Here is a 21,354-nt window from a genome sequence, read left to right as displayed (position 1 = left end):
CTCCTCCTCCCCCTTCCTCCTCCTGCCACCTCCTCCTCCAACCGTTGTCTTCAGGTGGAGACGAATGTAGGACAGACTCGCCCCCCCCCCCCCCCCCCCATGCTATCCTCCCTACCTCATTTTTAAAACTCGTCTTAAAACCCATTTTTATTCTTTGGCTTTTACCTCAGCGTGAGACTCTGCTCTGGTTCGTGCTTTTTTTTATCGTTTTACCATCTGATTGTTTTTATTGCTTTAACTTTTTTATTGTTTTAATGTTTTTATTTTGCCTCTTATATTTTTATTTCAACGTACAGCACTTTGTCTCAGCTACGGCTGCTTAAAGCGCTTTATAAATAAAGTTGAGTTGAGTTATTTCACCGTTTTTCAACCCTATATCTCGCGGCACACTGGCGTTTCCGCGAGATCTCGTCAGGTGTGTCGTGGGAAATTATCCAATTTCAAATTTTTTTCAAAAAAAAAATAATTGTATAAATACTCTTCACCACTAGAGGGCAGCACAGAACTTTGCCGGTGAAATGTAAAGTGACAGACGTCAGTGTGGTTCATCTCCACCTCCTGCTACCATCTTGTATCAAAGTACTGTGTCAGTGACAGTGATGGAGAAGTTTTTGAAAACCAGGATCTCAGCTCTTCATCCATCAGGTCCAGGTTTCACACTGAGGGAGGCACTATTAAACAAAGTCCTTGCTTTCTGGATTTACTGGATTCCTGTTGATAAAACTGTGATGAGAAAGACTTTATATTGTTAATAGAGGTTACAGAGTTTAACATTTTAACATTTTCAGGTGGAGGTGAGACTCCAGAGTTTTACAAAGAAAAAAGTGTCTCGGCTCTAAAAGGTTGAAAAACACTGCATTAGAGTAAGTTTTTAAAAAAAAAGTCTAAAATAGTTTAAAAAAATATATAAAATTCTTCTATAATGGGATGTTTTTTTATTGTTTTCTCTTCATGTCATTTAGATTAAGTTAAAAAAAAAGTCTAAATTAGTTTTTAAAAAATTCTTCTATAATGGGAGGTTTTTTTATTGTTATTTTTTTGTTTTCTCTTCATCTCATTTAGATTAAGTTAAAAAAAAAGTCTAAATTAGTTTTTAAAAAATTCTTCTATAATGGGAGGTTTTTTTATTGTTATTTTTTTGTTTTCTCTTCATCTCATTGAGATTAAGTTAAAAAAAAGAAATTGGGAAATTCCTATTTTTCTGGATTTACTGGATTCCTGTTGATAAAACTGTGATGAGAAAGACTTTATATTGTTAATAGAGGCTGCAGAGTTTAACATTTTAACATTTTCAGGTGGAGGTGAGACTCCAGAGTTTTACAAAGAAAAAAGTGTGTCTCGGCTCTAAAAGGTTGAAAAACACTGCATTAGAGTAAGTTTTTTAAAAAAAAGTCTAAAATAGTTTAAAAAAATATATAAAATTCTTCTATAATGGGATGTTTTTTTATTGTTTTCTCTTCATGTCATTTAGATTAAGTTAAAAAAAAAGTCTAAATTAGTTTTTAAAAAATTCTTCTATAATGGGAGGTTTTTTTATTGTTATTTTTTTGTTTTCTCTTCATCTCATTTAGATTAAGTTAAAAAAAAAAGTCTAAATTAGTTTTTAAAAAATTCTTCTATAATGGGAGGTTTTTTTATTGTTATTTTTTTGTTTTCTCTTCATCTCATTTAGATTAAGTTAAAAAAAAAGTCTAAATTAGTTTTTAAAAAATTCTTCTATAATGGGAGGTTTTTTTATTGTTATTTTTTTGTTTTCTCTTCATCTCATTGAGATTAAGTTAAAAAAAAGAAATTGGGAAATTCCTATTTTTCTGGATTTACTGGATTCCTGTTGATAAAACTGTGATGAGAAAGACTTTATATTGTTAATAGAGGCTGCAGAGTTTAACATTTTAACATTTTCAGGTGGAGGTGTGACTCCAGAGTTTTACAAAGAAAAAAGTGTGTCTCGGCTCTAAAAGGTTGAAAAACACTGCATTAGAGTAAGTTTTTAAAACTAAAGTCTAAAATAGTTTAAAAAAATATATAAAATAATTCTATAATGGGATGTTTTTTTATTGTTTTCTCTTCATGTCATTTAGATTAAGTTTAAAAAAAAGTCTAAATTAGTTTAAAAAAAATAATAAATTCTTCTATAATGGGAGGTTTTTTTATTGTTATTTTTTTGTTTTCTCTTCATCTCATTTAGATTAAGTAAAAAAAAAGAAATTGGGAAATTCCTTTTTTTCTGGATTTACTTGATTCCTGTTGATAAAACTTTGATGAGAAAGACTTTATATTGTTAATAGAGGCTACAGAGGTTAAAATTCTAACATTTTCAGGTGGAGGTGTGACTCCAGAGTTTTTCCAAACAAAAAAGTGTGTCTTGGCTGAAAAAGGTAGAAAAACACTACCTTATTTCCACGGTGCTGTCGGAGAAGCACACGACGTCGCTGGTCAGGTGGATCTCCAGCGCCGGACTGGAGCCGGGCCGGTCCGGCCGCTCAGCCGGGTTGATGCGCATGGATCCGCTCATGCCGAAGTGGATTCTTGGAAGGAAAGAAAGAAAGAAATCCGTTTAAAGACGGGATAACTCGATTTCTACTTGCGTTCCACCGGCGCAGGACTTCGTTCTCTTAAGTGCTCTTGTACAATAACGTCACAAGCAACACAGGAATCCGTCAGTCTTGTGTCTCCTCTTACGTCGACATTTTCATTCTTTTTGGCACTTTTGAACAAAAACACACTTCTGAGAAGCTCAGAAACAAAACCATTAAATCACTTCGGATTAAGATTCTTTGTTGTGTTCAATTCTCCGTCTCCCCCCCGGCCGCACATCAAAGTGTCCTTGAGCAAGACTCTGAACGTCAAAACTGATTAAAGACTTTCTCCTTGGGATTAATAGAGGATTTCTATTCTGTAGTATTTGTACGAGATTAAACATATCATGATATCAAACACATCTCTTCTTCTTAAAATCATCAATGATTTATTAAAGCGGTCATATTATCCAGTTTCTTCCTCCACAAACCTTTTATTCAAAGTTTATTTTCCCTCCATTAGAATATCGGATCCTCGGAGCTGCATTCAGAATCTGCTGTGTCTGTGTGAGCGGGACTGGCTCCGCCCCCACACACGCCCATCTATGGGAAGAGGGAGGAAGTACTTCCTCTCGTGGCGCCATGTGCCAGAGCAGAGCTGCCTGGTTGTGGGAGGAGTCAAAGGGGGAGGAGCCTACCTTGATTGTGATTGGCTGAACCCCTGATGACATCATATAGGGTTTGATTTCTGATTGGCTGCTTTGAGCAACACTTTTTGAGAGAGAGAGAGAGAGAGAGAGAGAGAGAGAGAGAGAGAGAGAGAGACAGAGACAGAGACAGAGACAGAGACAGAGAGAGAGAGAGAGAGACAGAGAGACAGAGAGACAGAGAGACAGAGAGACAGAGAGAGAGAGAGAGAGAGAGAGAAAGAGAGAGAGAGAGAGGACACACTTTCTACACTTCTGGGCCGTCGTTCCAGATGTGGAGACGATTTTTACTGTTAGAGAATCTTTGCAAAACAAAATTTGAAGGTTCAAAACCACAAAGTCTCCCTCACGTACAAAAAACATGAAACAAGTTAATATTACATTACCTAAAATAAACTACATTGCCAATTAAAACGCGTATGTAACTTACGGTTTACTATATTGTGAAATGGTAAATTAAACATGTCATCAACAAAGTGTGTCTTCATAAATAAATCATCCCATGATTTATATTTTTTTTTTTTTTGTTGCTTAAATGGACGTTTCAGAAAGACAGCAGGTGTTTAATTGAGGTTTTAAATCTCTCTTTATAGTTAATCCACGACAAGCAGCTGTCGCTGTGTAATCTCACTCCACCAAAGCATGTCTGGAACATCTTCCAGCTCAATTCAACATATTGGAGGATTTCATGACTCGTTATTTTCAGTATTAAAATTGTAAAGACAAGCTGGTAAATAAAACAAGATGTTCGCGTCAAGATGACTACAATTAGGAAACGTGTTTAAAATAAAAGGACTACATGAGTTTTCATGGCGCGGTGATATTCGAAGTATAATCTCAGGAATAATCTCAGACTTAATCCAGCTAGGCTCTTGGAAATCTTCGCGTAACGTCGTGTCATTTTCCAACGTCACGATGACGTCATCATTTTTTAAAAGCTGCGCTCGATTCGGTCTACGAAAACGCGGCTGCAGCGGCTAGCTCTGTATTATCTTACTCACTTTCCGCCATTTTTGATTCGCCACTCGCTATCGAATCTCCCGCTGTTTTACTTTATGAAAATACGCCCCCTTACTTCCAAAGTTTTGCATTTTCCAAAATATAGGTGAGTTTCATGTTCAAAATACTGAATCTGCTCATCAAAGTGCAACCTGAAGTTATGTTATATGGTGAATAAACTTCATTCTCTGAAGTTTTCATCCCGGCAGGAAGTGAACATGATGTACAAATGTACAAAACCTCCGCCAGCTGAACATTTTGATGGAATTTCCATTCAACAGTTTGATAAATCTTGCTTATAATGCAATATAATTTAGAAAACTATTATCATAGAATGAAAAGGTAGGAACCAAAATATTCATATATATATATATATATATATATATATATATATATATTCGGGCAGATAGGTACAAAATATTAATAAAATGAATTAAAATTTAGTAAAATGAAGGGCTTAAAATGGAAATGACTGTTTTTTTGGATCAATTTATCTTTATTATTTCCAGATTAACAGCCGTGCAAAGACTACAATAAACTCAGATCACAGTTTTCTATTATTGCTCTAATGCATTTTCCTTTTTAGTTTTACTGACCACTAATTAGCCATAATTGCGTCCTTGAAAATACCATAACTCTGGTTTGGATTGTCCGATTTCAACAAATGAGGTGTCATTTTTTTCCATTTCAGAATGTTTTATTCAGCCAGACCCAAATCAATGCTTTTAAACCATTTTGGGAAAAAAATGTCCAAGTGCCTAATCCAACTGCCGTCAAGTGAGCCGGCACTCGGCACTCAAGGAGTATGTCTAGTATTGCTTTGAGGTGAAATTAGGCATAAACCTATGAAGGATTCCATTTAATTACATTTTGAAAACAGGCGATACACCATTATTTTCGTTACTTTGCTCCAAGTTTAAGAGTACTTTTCTCCAAATTCCTACAGTAATATTCTTTGATACTGCTTGTAGTAGTAAAGGAGTATGTCTAGTACTGCCCTGAAGTTGAATCAGGCATAAACCTATTAAGGATTCCAGTTTATTGCAATTTGAAAATAGACCAGACCGTCATTTTCGATCACCACATCCGAGTACTTTTCTCCAAATGTATACAGTAATATTCTTTCATATTTCTTGTAGTAACAAAGGAGTATGCCTAGTGTTGCACTGAAGTGAAATTAGGTGTAAACCTAGGAAGGATTCCGTTTTATTGCATTTTGAATCAGATCTTTCTGTCGTTTCCTTCCAGCATTGCGGCCGTACGCGGACCTGTGTTTTACCGTAAAGGTGTTAATAAACACGCAGTTAAAATTGAGTGCCGGCTCACTTGACGGCAGTCTAATCCAGGTGAAGTCAAAAGTACCTGAAGGCTCTCGAGCCAAAGTACATGAAGAGTTCCTTCCCCAGGGTTTGGACGCCGGTGTACTGACACCCGAGAAAACTGCGGAAAGCATCGTTTTTCTGTGAAAGTGGAGATAATTCAGCATTAAAAGAGTGGACTAAAAAAAAACGTTGAATAACACGAACACTTACATTTTTCAAGCCGCCCCGGATTTCTTTCACCTTCTGGCCCTTTTCCACTCTGGAGCGGAGCTTTTCTCCGTTCAACGTGCAGCCCGGACCTTCAACCATGTCGCTGTTCGGTCATTAAAACACACAAATTACTTTTAAACGAGGAAAACCGCAGGTTGCCGAAAAGCTCGTCTTCGTTTACCCGCCATTAGATTGAATTCTGCGCATGCGCCGGAAGGACTGAAACCCGGAAGTGAGTATTTAAAGAGACACGTAGTTGTTGTTTTTTTTCCCCCTCCTCATCAATAACCAGAGGTGGAATCCAGTCGTCTGGATCAAAGGGCTCGTGACGAAATCAAAGTGCTAAAAGACGAAAAAACATATAAAGAGAAAATGTAATATTGTTAATATTCTTGCATTTAAAATGTAAATTACACAATTATCATAATTATCCATCATTATTAACCTTGCAAATTATTTTATATATATAATAATTTGGAAGGTTTATAATGATGGATAATTATTTATATATATATATATAAAAATTTATATATATATATAATATCCATCATTATAAACCTTACAAATGATTATATAGATATAGATATAGATATAGATATAGATATAGATATAGAGATATATAAATATACATATACATATAAATAATTATCCATCATTATAAACCTTACAAATGATTATATAGATATAGATATAGATATAGATATAGATATAGATATAGATATAGATATAGATATATATACATATAAATAATTATCCATCATTATAAATCTTACGAATGATTATACATATATATTTATATATATATAAATAGATTAGAAATTACATAAACTTTTTAAATCGTTATAAACATGTATCTGTAAACATTGAAAACATTTAATGTAACAATTTCTGGTATTTTCCACTGGAGGGTGCCAGAGTATCACTGTTGGGACCTGCAGTCACCCTCCGGACAAACTCAAGTACAGTATTCATATATTTATTTATTTGAACTTCAATATATTTGATGGATTATTACTGATTTAGATAGAAAATTTTAAAAAGTGTTTTTTAGTCTGCTTCACACAGTTACTTTATAGATGGCAAAAGTAACATCTTAATTTGTCATTAAATCACATTTAAGACCAGGCCATTAGTTCAATGACAACAAATGATCAATCCTGATTGAGACTGGTTACACTGAAATGTGGGGGCACATTGACCTCACCACTCCTCCATCAGGCTGAGCTCAATGAAATTACCCCATTTTAACAGCATTACCTTCTTCTCCACTTTGTTCCTGTAAGGTGTACCATCTGGCTGAGGAAATAAAAAAAAACAACTATCTTTCAAAGGAATTGTGATTTGCATTAATGTCAAAAGGGTTTTTTTTTGCTTGGCTTACTTGCAACAACTTGTTTTGGGGTTTTTTTCCATCCAGAAGCCCTTCAGTAAGACGGGATAAAAATAGATGTACTGCATGTTCTCAAGCCAAATGTTCATCTGGGCCTTGCTTTAAAAAAAAAAAAAAAAACCTTAATGAAGTAAAAAAAAAGTTGAAAGACAGTTTTAAAAAGTTTAAAGACTGGTAGTTTTTTTTTTTTTTAAGTTTAAAAGTGGTAGTTTGAAACACATTTTAAGAAAAAGTTTTAAAAAGTTTAAATACTGGTCGTTTAAAACAGTTTGAAAAAAAAGTTTAAAGCTGAAGGTTTAAAAAAAGTTGAAAGAAAATTGAAAGGTAATTACTGCACCTCCGCTACAGAGAATAGATAGAACTGATATCAAACAACAATAAAACATGCTTTGGATGCTTCAATCAGAATATTGCGAGTTTGAAAAAAAGGAATTTCTCCAAGACAATTAATAAAGTATGGTCAGTTTAGTTTGTTTCCTTCAAAACGTCAACACCCGCCTCGCCTCTGCATGATTCTTCAGGTTGATTTATTCTCAGTCGATACTCTCGTTTGTCTCCTTCCAGCTTCTCACCTGCTCCGGGCGTTGAACTCACCTGTTTCAGCCTCTTGTGTAATAAAATGTGTTTGGCAGCGTCACGTTTGTCACGTTTGTCACGTTTCCCAGTGTAAACAGTGTGAATACCGATCCTTCCTGTGATATTTACCCTCTTTGTACCGGACGCCCTTCACTCTCCCCCGGCGCCGCTGCATTCTGTTTTCTCTCGCTTTTTGCCTTTGTGTTCAACACTGTTGACCTGAGAAACATGTCCTCTGTGCTCGTTTTCTCCCTCGTCTCGTCTCGCAGTGGCATCCAGAATGGGACGTTGCCACACCGATCGTCTTCAAAGAGATTTTCCCTGCGAACCCTCAGAGCGTGTCGTTTGTAAAGTAAAAACTTCAAACATGGAGGAAATGTAACAGCCTGATGAGTCTGGGACAGAAAAGTTAACGGTGCCTTGGATAAATGATCCCAGCTCGCATTTGGAAAAGAGATTGCAGGATGCTTGCACAGCATCTCCGAGCCACAAATTTCATTAAACCGTAAAAAAAATAAAAAGAGTGGCAATGAATGAAGCGAATTGTCTGCAGAAGTGGGAAACGTGTCTTCGCGCTCCTAACGGCCTCCTGCTAGTTGCACTGACGAGTCTCAGGACGGGTAAATAACCTTTGGGGATTGTTGTCGGTGTGCAGCCGGTAACTTCTCCACGGTTTGGCTCCATGTCGTCGTGCACCCAGAGAGCCACGCTTCCAAACCCCCCCTTTACACGCAAGAATAAATAACTGCACGTCTCTGTTTGTATTCACGGCCTTCTTGTGTTTGTGTTTGTGTTTGTGTGCGTGCGACGCGCCGAGGATATTAAAGCTGGGAGAGTTATTAAACCTCGTCTTTGTGTGGCTGCGTGATGAATGCCTGACGAGGTCTGACGTGAAATGAGATTTCTTTCACCACAATGAGAATGGAGAGCGTCGTCAGCGCCTGGCAGATGAAGCGCGGTGCAAACACGCGGTGCACAATTAACTACTTTAACACATCAATTCTTTTCTCTTTCCGCGCTCCGTCCACAAGCATTCAAAATCCCTGCTCTCGGGAATGTCGTGAAAGCCGAGCCGCCGTTCCGACGTTCACTCGTACACGTCGCAGTGATTAGAGGATCAGAAATGATGTAATCTGTTTGCGGTTTTGTCTGATTTAAACTGATTATGTTCCTCTGTGCAGGAGCATCGATGTACCGTGTAAAAAAAACTGCATGTGAAGCTGCAGTGACAGTTGTTTCTTTGGTTGGAGCGAAGCGTCACTGCAGATGGAGGAGCGTTGCTATGCAACTGGGATTTCAAAAAGTACTGGCAGCACCGGGGTCACATTTCAGAGTCTGTCTCTCCATCACAGCAGCTGACGACTGCTCATGAAGCTGGATTGAAATCCTCCCGGAGAGCCGCCATGACAGTCAACAGGGCAGTGAAATGTTTACCGTTTAGGACGTTATTCAACAACATAAGTTCATTAAGACCATCCAACATGCTGCATTTCTTGTGAAGAAGCTCGATCCCGCCACACTTTTTATAAGTGGGACTCTGGGACCTCATATAACGTGTTCGTTGCATCATCCTGCGCAGATATTTCTCACTGTTCCATCATCGTTGCATTATAATATTCTGTGGGGAAAATACATCAAGTTGCATTAGTTTGGTTTGTAATTCTAAACCCAAACCCATCACTAATCTGAAAGTGTGTCTTAATGATATTATGCTTCACGCAGGAATCAGATCATCCCTCAAAAGATCACCAGAGTGTGAAAATGATATATTACACACACACACACACACACACACACACACACACACACACACACTCTTAAATCCCCGAGGTGACTGGATGTTTTATTTACAGAGAAAAGGGGAGAAAAACAAAAAGAAAAAAATTCTAAGGATAGAAAAATGGGGGGGGGGGGGGCTGAAAAGAAACAAAAAGAGAAACAATTACAATAAATAAATAAATAATAGAAAAAAGGGAAAAAAGGGGAAGGGGACTTTTTTTTTTTAAAGTACAAAATCGATTTTTTTTTGTCTTAATTATGATGATGCTATATAAAACACATCAACTATGTCAAACTGCAGTTGCATCATGAGCAATATTAGTATGTTGGGATATATGGTTGGTTATTAGCATTAAATTACTGTAAGTAATAGATTACCGAGAGTAATACATCACTGGAACTAATTTATGAAAAATTTAAATTATTAATGGAATGAAACTGTCATTTATTCATTAACAACTCCTAAAGCAATTAAGTTGAGTAATTACGTAAAAGTTAATAAATTATCAAACAATTATTTATTAACTTTTCAATAAGTTCTGCATCTTGCTTGACGTGGATCTGGTGTGTTTGGTGTGTTCTTTCCCGGGGCGGACCTTTGTACCTGCGTGTCGTGTTCCTGGCACCCTGTGGTGCCAGAATGTCCTGGACCAATCCTGGACCAATCCTGGACCAATCCTGGACCAATCCTGGACCAATCCTGGACCAATCCTGGGCCAATCCTGGACCAATCCTGAACCAATCCTGGACCAATCCTGGACCAATCCTGGACCAATCCTGGACCAATCCTGAACCAATCCTGGACCAATCCTGAACCAATCCTGAACCAATCCTGGACCAATCCTGGACCAATCCTGAACCAATCCTGAACCAATCCTGGGCCAATCCTGGACCAATCCTGGACCAATCCTGGACCAATCCTGGACCAATCCTGAACCAATCCAGGTCCAATCCTGGACCAATCCTGAACCAATCCTGGACCAATCCTGGACCAATCCTGGACCAATCCTGAACCAGTCCTGGACCAATCCTGGACCAATCCTGGAACAATCCTGACTCTCTTCTGCTCACTGACATAAGATAAGAAGGCTGAGATACTCTCTCTCTCTCTCTCTCTCTCTCTCTCTCTCTCTCTCAGAAGGCGTGTTGTAATTATTCTGCCCGATGTAAAGATTTCCACTTTGATCTGAGGCCTTCATTTTGTGTTCCCGACCGCCTGCAGCTGATTTTACGTTGTATTATTTATCACGGCGGGTCACATGATCCACAGGGGGAGAGGAGGAGGCTGGGTTGGTTGGGGGGGGGGTTTGTAGGGGGGGGGGGAGGACAAGACTCATCTTCTATTACTCTTTGATGTCCCCCCTCACAGAGCCCGGTCCGCTCAGAGATCCAGCTTCACATCTAATTGCTCTGGTTTGGCACTATAACACAGACTGGGATTATCACGTGGTAGAAATTGTTTGAATGTCCATTGTTTTGTATATAAAGCGGGTAAGAAAAGCTTGATATTTCAGTCTATTTGGTAAGAATTACTGTGTATGTGATATTTTTAATGAATTGTCTTTGATGTATTTGTTGTTGGATGCCCGATGAACTTGATGCTCAAATCAAAGAAATTCAACCACAATGGGTTTTTGTTGAGCTCTTTGCATTGACTCCCATTCACCCAGAACATCACTGCCTGAAGGCACTGACTTCTGGATCAATGTGGTTTTATTAACCTGCAGAGCTCTCGGATGTTTACAAAGGCCAGAGGCCTGGACCCCGTGACTCCTCAGAATAATTCATTGGTTCATTATTAGAGAGGAAATCGTGATAAACCAGGCGTCTAGAACGCGTTCCACAGCACACAAACACAGTAACAAACGTTCATCTATAACTTTTGTCAATGAAAACACAAGAAAACCTGCACCGTAACCGTGGAAACGAGGCTTTTGTAGTTCGGCCCAATGTCGCCTTGACTGGCTCAGATCTGTAAACTAGAGCCAGAAGAACCATCATATTTAAACTTTAGAGGCTTTTTTTGTTGTTGGTGCAGCGTAGACATGATAAAAAATACATCTATACTTTGGTTACACTAATGTAATACACACTGCATGGGGAGAGAGGGGCGAGCGACACTAATGTAATACACACTGCATGGGGAGAGAGGGGCGAGCGACACTAATGTAATACACACTGCATGGTGAGAGAGGGGCGAGCGACACTAATGTAATACACACTGCATGGTGAGAGAGGGGCGAGCGACACTAATGTAATACACACTGCATGGGGAGAGAGGGGCGAGCTACATGAATGTAATACACACTGCATGGTGAGAGGAGAGGGGCGAGCGACACTAATGTAATACACACTGCATGGCGAGAGAGGGGCGAGCGACACTAATGTAATACACACTGCATGGCGAGAGAGGGGCGAGCGACACTAATGTAATACACACTGCATGGCGAGAGAGGGGCGAGCGACACTAATGTAATACACACTGCATGGCGAGAGAGGGGCGAGCGACACTAATGTAATACACACGGCATGGCGAGAGAGGGGCGAGCTACACTAATGCAATACACACTGCATGGTGAGAGAGGGGTGAGCGACACTAATGTAATACACACTGCATGGCGAGAGAGGGGCGAGCGACACTAATGTAATACACACTGCATGGCGAGAGAGGGGCGAGCTACACTAATGTAATACACACTGCATGGTGAGAGAGGGGCGAGCTACACTAATGTAATACACACTGCATGATGAGAGAGGGGCGAGCATCGCTAACGTAATGCACTAATTACATTAGTGTATTACACTCATGTAATTAGTGTATTAGTGTATTACACTCGTGTAATTAGTGTATTAGTGTATTACACTAATGTAATACACCCCTGGTCAAAGCCTGCAGAAAGTTCCAGACTATGACTTTTGTTAACAATTCACCGAACTGTTTCTGAATAAATACCAATTCCATGGAGATCAAGATTAATTTTTTCCACTGAAATGTTTTCTTTGAATATTTGACTTCAATCTGACTTGAAAATGTTTTAATTTCTACCTGCAAACTTGACTTTTGTGACGATCAATAAGAAAGAGAGCTTGTTTGAACAGGATTGTATTATTTCACATTATTTAATTTGCATTATTTAACATTATTTAACAGGAAGGCTGGTGTTTTCCATACACAGTTGAATTATAATTTGATTTCTACTGTTTCTGAACACAGATCTGATCCCTGATCTGACCGATGGTTCAACTTTTCGCTCTTTCTTTTACTTTGACATTTGAGGAAGTGTGATTCTTTTATTTTGAAAGCGAGGCGCGGAAGTTCCGGCGCGGCCGCGTGAGACCGGAGACCTTTGACAGGTTATTGTCGGTGCTGCTTGTCCTTGCGGGTCCCGATGGTGATTTAGGGCCACCGGACAGGAGGACGAGGACCGACGATCACAGGACGGGTGAGGTCGGTCGGTCGGTCGGTCTGTTTCTGCACGAGTCGGTCTGTCTCTGCACCTGTCTGTCAGTCTGTCTGACGTTTGACCCACATTCGGGTGACCTGTTGAGTCTCTACGGGTCTCACCCGGGGCTCTGGACGCTGCACGTGCACCTCCTTGATGTTTTCTGAGCTCATTGGCTGAAATGAAGTCTTTTATTTTGTAGCATAGCGCCATTGCATCCTGGAGCACTTGGCTGTAATAAAGTGTTTTATTTTGTAGCATAGCGCCATTGCATCCTGGAGGACTTGGCTGTAATAAAGTCTTTTATTTTGTAGCATAGCCCCGTTGCATCCTGGAGGACTTGGCTGGAATAAAGTCTTTTATTTTGTAGCATAGCACCATTGCATCCTGGAGGACTTTGCTGAAATAAAGTATTTTATTTTGTAGCATTACAGGGTTGGTTAATGTGCCCTGGTTGGTACTGGTTGGTCCTGGCTGGTACTGGTTGGTCCTAGCTGGTACTGGGTGGTCCTAGCTGGTACTGGTTGGTCCTAGCTGGTACTGGGTGGTCCTAGCTGGTACTGGTTGGTCCTAGCTGGTACTGGTTGGTACTGGTTGGTCCTAGCTGGTACTGGTTGGTCCTAGCTGGTACTGGTTGGTACTGGTTGGTCCTAGCTGGTGCTGGGTGGTCCTAGCTGGTACTGGGTGGTCCTAGCTGGTGCTGGTTGGTACTGGTTGGTCCTAGCTGGTACTGGTTGGTCCTAGCTGGTACTGGTTGGTACTGGTTGGTCCTAGCTGGTACTGGTTGGTCCTTGCTGGTACTGGGTGGTCCTAGCAGGTAGTGGTTGGTCCTAGCTGGTACTGGGTGGTCCTGTCTGGTACTGGTTGGTCCTAGCAGGTACTGGTTGGTCCTAGGTGGTCCTGGCTGGTACTGGTTGGTCCTGGCTGGTCCTGGCTGGTACTGGTTGGTCCTGTCTGGTACTGGTTGGTCCTAGCAGGTACTGGTTGGTCCTAGCTGGTAGTGGTTGGTCCTAGCTGGTACTGGTTGGTCCTGTCTGGTACTGGTTGGTCCTAGCAGGTACTGGTTGGTCCTAGCTGGTACTGGTTGGTCCTGGCTGGTACTAGTTGGTCCTAGCTGGTACTGGTTGGTCCTAGCTGGTACTGGTTGGTCCTAGCTGGTCCTGGCTGGTACTGGTTGGTCCTAGCTGGTACTGGTTGGTCCTGGCTGGTACTGGTTGGTCCTAGCTGGTACTGGTTGGTCCCGGCTGGTACTGGTTGGTCCCGTCTGGTACTGGTTGGTCCTAGCAGGTACTGGTTGGTCCTAGCTGGTACTGGTTGGTCCTAGCTGGTCCTGGCTGGTACTGGTTGGTCCTAGCTGGTACTGGGTGGTCCTGTCTGGTACTGACTGAACTCTGAACTCTGTCTCTCCAGAACTCCAGATGCCAGGTTCTGGTCCATGGGTCTGAGTCGACTCGATGTTTTCTACAGACGGCTGCTCCTCACGAAACTCTTCATCGGGGGATGGGGGAAGCCTGAAGATCTGAAACGGTACCATTACACAACAACCGCACCTCTGCACGTCTGTAGGGTAGAGTAGGGTTAATCTGTCTGTAGGGTTAGTCTGTCTGTAGGGTTAGTCTGTCTGTAGGGTTAGTCTGTCTGTAGGGTTAATCTGTCTGTAGGGTTAGTCTGTCTGTAGGGTTAGTCTGTCTGTAGGGTAGGGTTAGAGGAGAATGAACCACCACAGTGATTCTTCATGTGTGACGTTCCCTCCTGCTGCTCCTCTTCATATTTAACATTTCATATTCAAAACCCTCAACTTTCTTCCTCTTTGTGTTTCTCAGAATTTTTGAGTTCCGGAAAATAATCGCCGACAGAGAAAAGTGCAAGTCGTTGGTACCCAAGGACTACCCGGTGTACATCAGCAAGGTAGAGTCTTTGCTGTCGTTCTGCTGATGTCATGGTCTGTTGTTGGTGTTTGTCGTTCTGCTGATGTCATGGTCTGTTGTTGGTGTTTGTCGTTCTGCTGATGTCATGGTCTGTTGTTGGTGTTTGTCGTTCTGCTGATGTCATGGTCTGTTGTTGGTGTTTGTCGTTCTGCTGATGTCATGGTCTGTTGTTGGTGTTTGTCGTTCTGCTGATGTCATGGTCTGTTGTTGGTGTTTGTCGTTCTGCTGATGTCATGGTCTGTTGTTGAGGGTCTGATGAAGCCTGTGTGTCCAGACCGAGGAACTCTCCGACTGTCTCGTCCACGATGGCTTCTTCTTCTCCCCGCTGGAGCACCTGGTCCCTGGCATCCTGCCCAGCGAGGCCGTCCAGGCCAGGTAACGTCCCCCCATCCAGTCCTACTGCTGGGTCAGTCTGGGTCCACTGAGCACCATGGTTCTCTGAGGTTCTGGTCAGTCTGGGTCCACTGAGCACCATGGTCCTCACAGGTTGTGATTCTATTCTCTTCAACATGTGTGTGGTGTCTCCAGGTTCCAGTTCATAGTCCCTAAGAAGTGGCAGAAGAACAAGCCGGTATGCATCCACCTGGCGGGGACTGGAGATCATGTAAGGCTCCTCACTGCTCATCAGGCTGTGATTCTGCACAGTCTCCACAGGGGGGCGTCGTACCCATTAACCCACAGTCGTTCTTCTTCACGGTCACAGAGCGACAGATATTTAAATGTCTCGCTCCTCCACCTGAAGGACGACGTTTACAGGCTACTTGAGGGCTGTTCAGTTTATAATGAAGAGGACTTCATGACCCCTGTCAGTCTAGGGGCGTGGCCTCAGGGGGGCGTGGCCTCCGGTTTAATCACTGGTTCAGACGATGAAATGTCATAGCTGTCGAAGCTCATTCCTGCAGGAAGTTGTAAAGAAAGAGACTCAGAGACCCGTCATGAAGAATGACTGCAGCTTCGCAGTAAAACAGTAAAACAGAAGCTGTGTTTACTTGTTGACTTTGCCAATAATAATAATAATAATTGTACGTTTCTTTCTGTGTTTGTGATCCTCCTGCAGCATTTCTGGCGCCGGCGGACCCTCATGGCCAGACCCATGGTCAAGGAGGCAGGGATGGCCTCGTTACTTCTGGAGAACCCTTATTATATCCTCCCTCATTTTAAAATCTGCTCCTTTGGTCTCATATATAATAGCCCTCTGAACTATTGCTTATATTTGACTATTTCACAGAGAAATTCTCTGGTAGATGTGTGAAGGTCTCTTCTGATGACTTATAAATGAAAACGGCTCCATTAAGATAATGACGTCTGAATGCCGACGGTCAGCATCGTTGACGTATCGAGTCTTTTGTGAAGACATGAAAGAGATTTTAACACGACATCAGGACAGACGCTTTGTGTTTTGGTTTGTTTTTGTTTGTCCTGCACACTTTGTGGAAACTTCGTATTCCTTAGCGTGAGCAGCACATGGCCATCGTAAGCCCAAAGACCAGCTGTAAGTCCTGCACTCAGTCACTCTGATGGTTCAAGTCTATCAAACTGAGCTTTTTCATGACAGCATCGACCCCTTTATTTACTCCTTTAGCAAAAAAAACTAAATGCAACAACCTTATATGTGCTGACATGGATGTTTTTCACTGCTTATATAGTACATATATGATGCATGAGCACGATGACGACTTGCCGGTTCCTGTAACGAGGGGACGGTGCTAAAAGAGTTCATTAAATCACTTTAATCACATTTTGGTGCCTCATTTTACCAAATAGGTCAAACTCAAGACATTTAAACCCCAAAATATTCCTCCTCCTCTGCTTGTAGATTCATTCGAGATGCATTTGTCCCGTAGCTCCAAAATACACATCTCGTCTCCTTTTGGTTCCTTCAGCTAAAGAGAAGGACGATTCCAACTTTCACACACATAACGGCCCAATCCCAATTCAATTGTGTACCCCTACCCCTTCCCCTCAACCCTCCGCCTTTGCACACTAATGAAATGGGACACCCCTTTGACTAAGGGGTAGGGCTAAGGGGTGGAATTGGAACGCAGCAAACCTGTACGAGTCGTGGGTGGAGGTGGTGGATGTTTGGGTTTGGCATGGATTCAGTGCCCATGGAGCCAAAACTGGATTATTTGTGAATATTTAGACGCTCCTGTCTGAAGAACGTGTCCGACCTGTTCGTGATGGGCGGGGCTCTGATACTGGAGTCCACGGTGCTTCTCCACTGGCTGGACAGGGAAGGCTACGGACCCCTGGGGATGACCGGCATCTCCATGGGAGGATATGTAAGCCTTGATTTTCGCTTCTTGGATCTGACCCCGCGACAGGAGGGCAGATTGATTTGATCCTTACATTACAGCCATTGGATGACGAGATTCCCCAACGAGGAAAAGCCGTGTCGCGGGACAAGTGGAATAAAATGGGTTTAAAATGGCAGAAGATTCACTGCCAAGAATCGATGTAGCAAAGAAATGGACTGTCGTTTCTGCACGAGGCTTTTGTTCCAGGAAAATCCTTTGCTGTGTTGCAGATGGCGTCTCTGGCGGTGACCAACTGGCCCAAGCCCATCCCTCTTGTCCCCTGTTTGTCCTGGTCCACGGCCTCCAGCGTCTTCACCATGGTGAGCTGCTCTCCTGGTCTGACCTGCTGCGACCGGCGCCGGACTCCGAACTGGAGAACGAGAGAACGAGCCACAAGGCTGATTCACGGAACCAGACGTACATTTCTGTCTTAACAAGAGACCCTGGAATCGAACCGGAGTCCTGTCAGTGTGACGCAATAGTGCATAACACTGCAGCGGCCCTGTAACTCTGTGTGTGTGTGTGTGTGTGTGTGTGTGTGTGTGTGTGTGTGTGCTTTTTGAGCTCCAATTTCCTGTAAGCCTCAATGAGGTTTTATTCTCCTCGACATTATCTTTATTTAAATGCCATCAGACTCCAGTGTAAAGAGACGAGGACCATCAGGCCTGTGGGACACTAGTGTCCAGCAAGAGACTCTAATCCGGCCAAACCACCAAGAAAATAGAAATACATTTTGAAGAAAACAGGATTTAGTTTTTTTGTTTTTTAATATCAACACAAACTGAGACCCGAGCTGAGATATCGGTGATGCTGCCTGGTTATTGTCACGTTTTATGGACATTTCACTGCATTTTGCACTAGAAGCTTCTGTCAAAATTGACTTTATGTTGAGACTGGAGTCACTTTCAGTAGTAATTGTTCTTTAATTTGACATTTTCATCACAGCTACACTGCGCCACTGTTTGCAGGGTGTCCTGAGTAAAGCAGTGACCTGGACGGAGCTGGAGAAACAGTACGCCGTCAATTCCGTGTATGAAGAGGAGATCATCAATCTGTTGGAGTACTGTGGGGTAAGTCACAGTACTGTGGGGGTAATTAAGAGTACTGTGGAGTAATTAAGAGTACTGTGGGGGTAATTAAGAGTACTGTGGGCGTCTGACTCTGTCTCAGGCCGATTCCTTCAAGATGGGTTCAGACATTGTGAAGACACTTGAGTCGTCGGAGCTGCTGGGCCTGTCGGAAGCTCTCAGAGTGTCCGTGGAGTCTTCCTCCAGAGGAAGAGTCCTCCACCCTGAGGGAAGAGTCCTCCATCCTGACGGAACAGTCCTCCACCCTTCCTCCAGGTTCAGTCTTTCAGTCACACACATCTTCATGACCCTGGAAGGGAATTGAGAAGATTTTTATGATTCCTATTCCATTTTTATTTTCATTTCATTTACTTTCCACAATTTTCCCCACATACAACAAATGATTTTGACATGTGCAATGAATTTGAAAAATTATGAGAAAGTAAAATGCACTCCCAAAAAAGCTTGGAGCTTCTCGTGTTGAGGTCCAACACATCTTGTGTGAATTCATCTGTATGGATTCCTAAACATCTGATGGAATCAACTTTTATAATGTCTATACCTTCTATTTTTATATTCATGACTTGATCGCTGTACTTGTGACTGTGTCAGTGCAAAATAATATAAAATGTCTAGTGAATATTTAATGAAAAATGTATTATATTCAAACCAAGTCTTTACTGATCCATGTGCTTTTGTGACATAAACACAGTTGTGTCATCTGCAAAGAGCATTTCATGAATATCACTAGAACACTGTACAAAGTCTTTAACATGAACGATAAACAGACGAGGTCCCAGAGTAGATCCCTGGGGAACGCCAAATTGGTTCCCTTTCCAGAATCGACACCATTTATATACTACATATTTCTCCAAGAGCTTCTATAATCACCTTTTCAGCTCGGCAGGTACAGAAAACCAACCTTATAGCCCCGATACAGTGTCTCGCCAGTTTCTTCTTACTTCAAACCTTTTCCAGTTTCCTGACTTGTGCGTCCAACACGTCACTCTTCTGTGTTGCAGGCCGCCGGTCATCGCGGCTGCGAAATGCTGCCGGCCGTCGTTACACCGGGAGTCCATCAGCTTCATGAAGGGAGTGATGGACGAATGCACGCACATGGCCAACTTCTCCGGTGAGTCATGGAAACACATCAGGGAAAGAAAAGGAGATGAAGCACAGCAGCCGCGACACACACCGACCGTCAAGTGTCGCGTTTCCTGACGTCTCCGTCCTCCGCAGTGCCTGTGGACACCAGTCTGATCATCGTGGTCCAGGCCAGAGAGGACGCCTACGTCCCCCGGACAGGAGTCCTCAGTCTGCCCGAGATCTGGCCCGGGTGTGAGGTTCGATATCTCAACGGAGGACATATCAGCGCGTACCTCTTTAAACAGAACGTCTTCAGGTGAGAAGAAACACGGGGCTTCGTACCAGGTGGAGGAGTCATAGCAACCCAGGACTTTATACCAGGTGGAGGAGTCATAGCAACCCAGGACTTTATACCAGGTGGAGGACTCATAGCAGCCCAGGACTTTATACCAGGTGGAGGAGTCATAGCAACCCAGGACTTTATACCAGGTGGAGGAGTCATAGCAGCCCAGGACTTTATACCAGGTGGAGGAGTCATAGCAGCCCAGGACTTTATACCAGGTGGAGGAGTCATAGCAACGCAGGACTTTATACCAGGTGGAGGAGTCATAGCAACCCGGGACTTTATACCAGGTGGAGGAGTCATAGCAACCCAGGACTTTATACCAGGTGGAGGAGTCAGGACGTTATACCAGGTGGAGGAGTCATAGCAACCCAGGACTTTATACCAGGTGGAGGAGTCATAGCAACCCAGGACTGCCGTCTAAAGGAAAATAGATTGGAATCAGTGAATTGTTCTGTCGTGTTCAGTTCAGAATATTTGTTCTATCTAATGCATTTGTTTTATTTCTTCACAGACGGGCCATTTACGATGCATTTAACAGATTCTGTGAGAAGTATCCAAACCTGCTGTAGCCTCGGGAGTCTGTCCTCTGTCCTCTGTCCTCTGTGTGTCAAGTTGTCTGCTAATATTTCCTCCTCCTGATGTGGAGAACGTCTCTGAAGCACATCGTGACTGATTTTTCCTAATTCCTCCTTAAAGTCCGATGAGTTACACCCAGTGTGTGTGGGTGACTAAAACCAGCAGTACTGAAGTGTTTCCCACCGGTTCTACAGTCAAAACACAACAGATGCTCACTGATCTACTGGTTGGAAAACAAGCGTCACGCCTTCTGGTTATATTGGCCTGAAATCCTGATGCTTTATAAAAGGAAGCTGCACACAGAAATAAACAGACCACACATATATGTGAAGGTTCTAGCAGGGTGTACTGAGTATTCCATTTTTTCGTAATCCAGAAAATTAACGTTCATTTTATTCTGAAGGAAGACTACAAAGTGTCTGGAAACAGCAGTTTTACTTGGAACTACTTGTTTTTGTTTCCGCCATGCCACGAGAGAAAAAAACGGATTCTTCCGCTGCCAAGTATTGTTTCACTGTCTCACCGTTTAATGCTGGACACAGTGGACACTGGTTTTCTGAGAACATTTCACTGAAATCTGCTGCCAATTGATGCAACTGACCTTAAGGAGCTTGTTGAATAAAACTTTAACAAAACTCGTTTTGGTTTCACTTTTTATATATATATATAAAACCTTTTATACGATTGTTCTGGAAGGGTAGGACCCTGTGGTTCACCTCACAGCCGGTGTTTCTCCATGGAATCTGAGCTGAGGTCTAGAAGGAGTGTACTGTGGTGGAAGAGCCTCAGCCTTCATGCTCATGAGCACTGAGGAAGGAATCATCATGTCTTAGGACAACGATGTTGCCATAAACAAAGTGGCAGAGACCAGTGAACTATTCTGGATTTATTAATGTTTTAGGGCCGGTCATGTTTCTATGATAGTTTTATATGAAACTTAATTTTTTAATTCTATATTATGAATCTAATAGTTTGTGTTAAGGTTTGGGTATCTGTTAAGATGTATAATGTTGGTGCACTTGTGTTGAACTATATTTTCATTATGAATCAACCCTTACATGCAATGGAATAGAAATATTTTCGAAAGATACACTGAATGACAAGGCTTT

The 21,354-nt window shown here is 42.0% G+C and overlaps 2 protein-coding genes across 3 annotated transcripts in view; one reads left to right on the top strand and one right to left on the bottom strand.

Moving 5' to 3' along the window:
* Positions 1-5,856, bottom strand: part of neil3 (nei-like DNA glycosylase 3) — a gene marked incomplete at both ends in the record, with an annotated part of 15,046 nt that extends 9,190 nt beyond the window's left edge. Inside the window, 2 exons of the mRNA XM_080502379.1 lie at positions 2,394-2,528; positions 5,588-5,856. Coding sequence (XP_080358505.1) covers positions 2,394-2,528; positions 5,588-5,856 — 404 coding nt within the window. The remainder of the gene's footprint in view (positions 1-2,393; positions 2,529-5,587) is intronic.
* A 6,972-nt stretch (positions 5,857-12,828) lies between these two features.
* On the top strand, positions 12,829-20,850 carry abhd18 (abhydrolase domain containing 18). 2 transcript variants are annotated; one of them, XM_080502759.1, is made up of 14 exons: positions 12,829-12,950; positions 14,356-14,472; positions 14,769-14,853; positions 15,148-15,248; positions 15,402-15,477; positions 15,931-16,017; positions 16,340-16,365; positions 17,017-17,155; positions 17,401-17,490; positions 18,139-18,240; positions 18,341-18,513; positions 19,260-19,369; positions 19,477-19,639; positions 20,181-20,850. In XM_080502759.1, exons 2-14 carry the CDS (start codon positions 14,381-14,383, stop codon positions 20,236-20,238), a joined length of 1,302 nt encoding a protein of 433 aa, XP_080358885.1. In that variant the 5' UTR covers positions 12,829-12,950; positions 14,356-14,380; the 3' UTR covers positions 20,239-20,850. The 2 variants fall into 2 exon arrangements, with proteins under 2 accessions (XP_080358885.1, XP_080358884.1); XM_080502758.1 differs by having other exon boundaries at positions 12,835-12,945.
* Positions 20,851-21,354: the final 504 nt, after the last annotated feature.

This window comes from Blennius ocellaris, assembly GCF_963422515.1.
Source record: "Blennius ocellaris genome assembly, chromosome: 9".
Taxonomy (NCBI): domain Eukaryota; kingdom Metazoa; phylum Chordata; class Actinopteri; order Blenniiformes; family Blenniidae; genus Blennius; species Blennius ocellaris.
Note: the sequence above shows the minus strand (reverse complement) of the source record. Positions and strands in the feature narration are given on the sequence as shown.

Excerpts from the sequence above, each read along its gene's own strand:
- abhd18 (XM_080502759.1), top strand. The coding sequence starts at position 14,381 with ATGGGTCTGAGTCGACTCGATGTTTTCTACAGACGGCTGCTCCTCACG. Across the intron at positions 14,473-14,768 it reads AAGCCTGAAGATCTGAAACG|AATTTTTGAGTTCCGGAAAA; the intron begins GTACCATTACAC and ends TGTGTTTCTCAG. Across the intron at positions 19,370-19,476 it reads GCACATGGCCAACTTCTCCG|TGCCTGTGGACACCAGTCTG; the intron begins GTGAGTCATGGA and ends CGTCCTCCGCAG.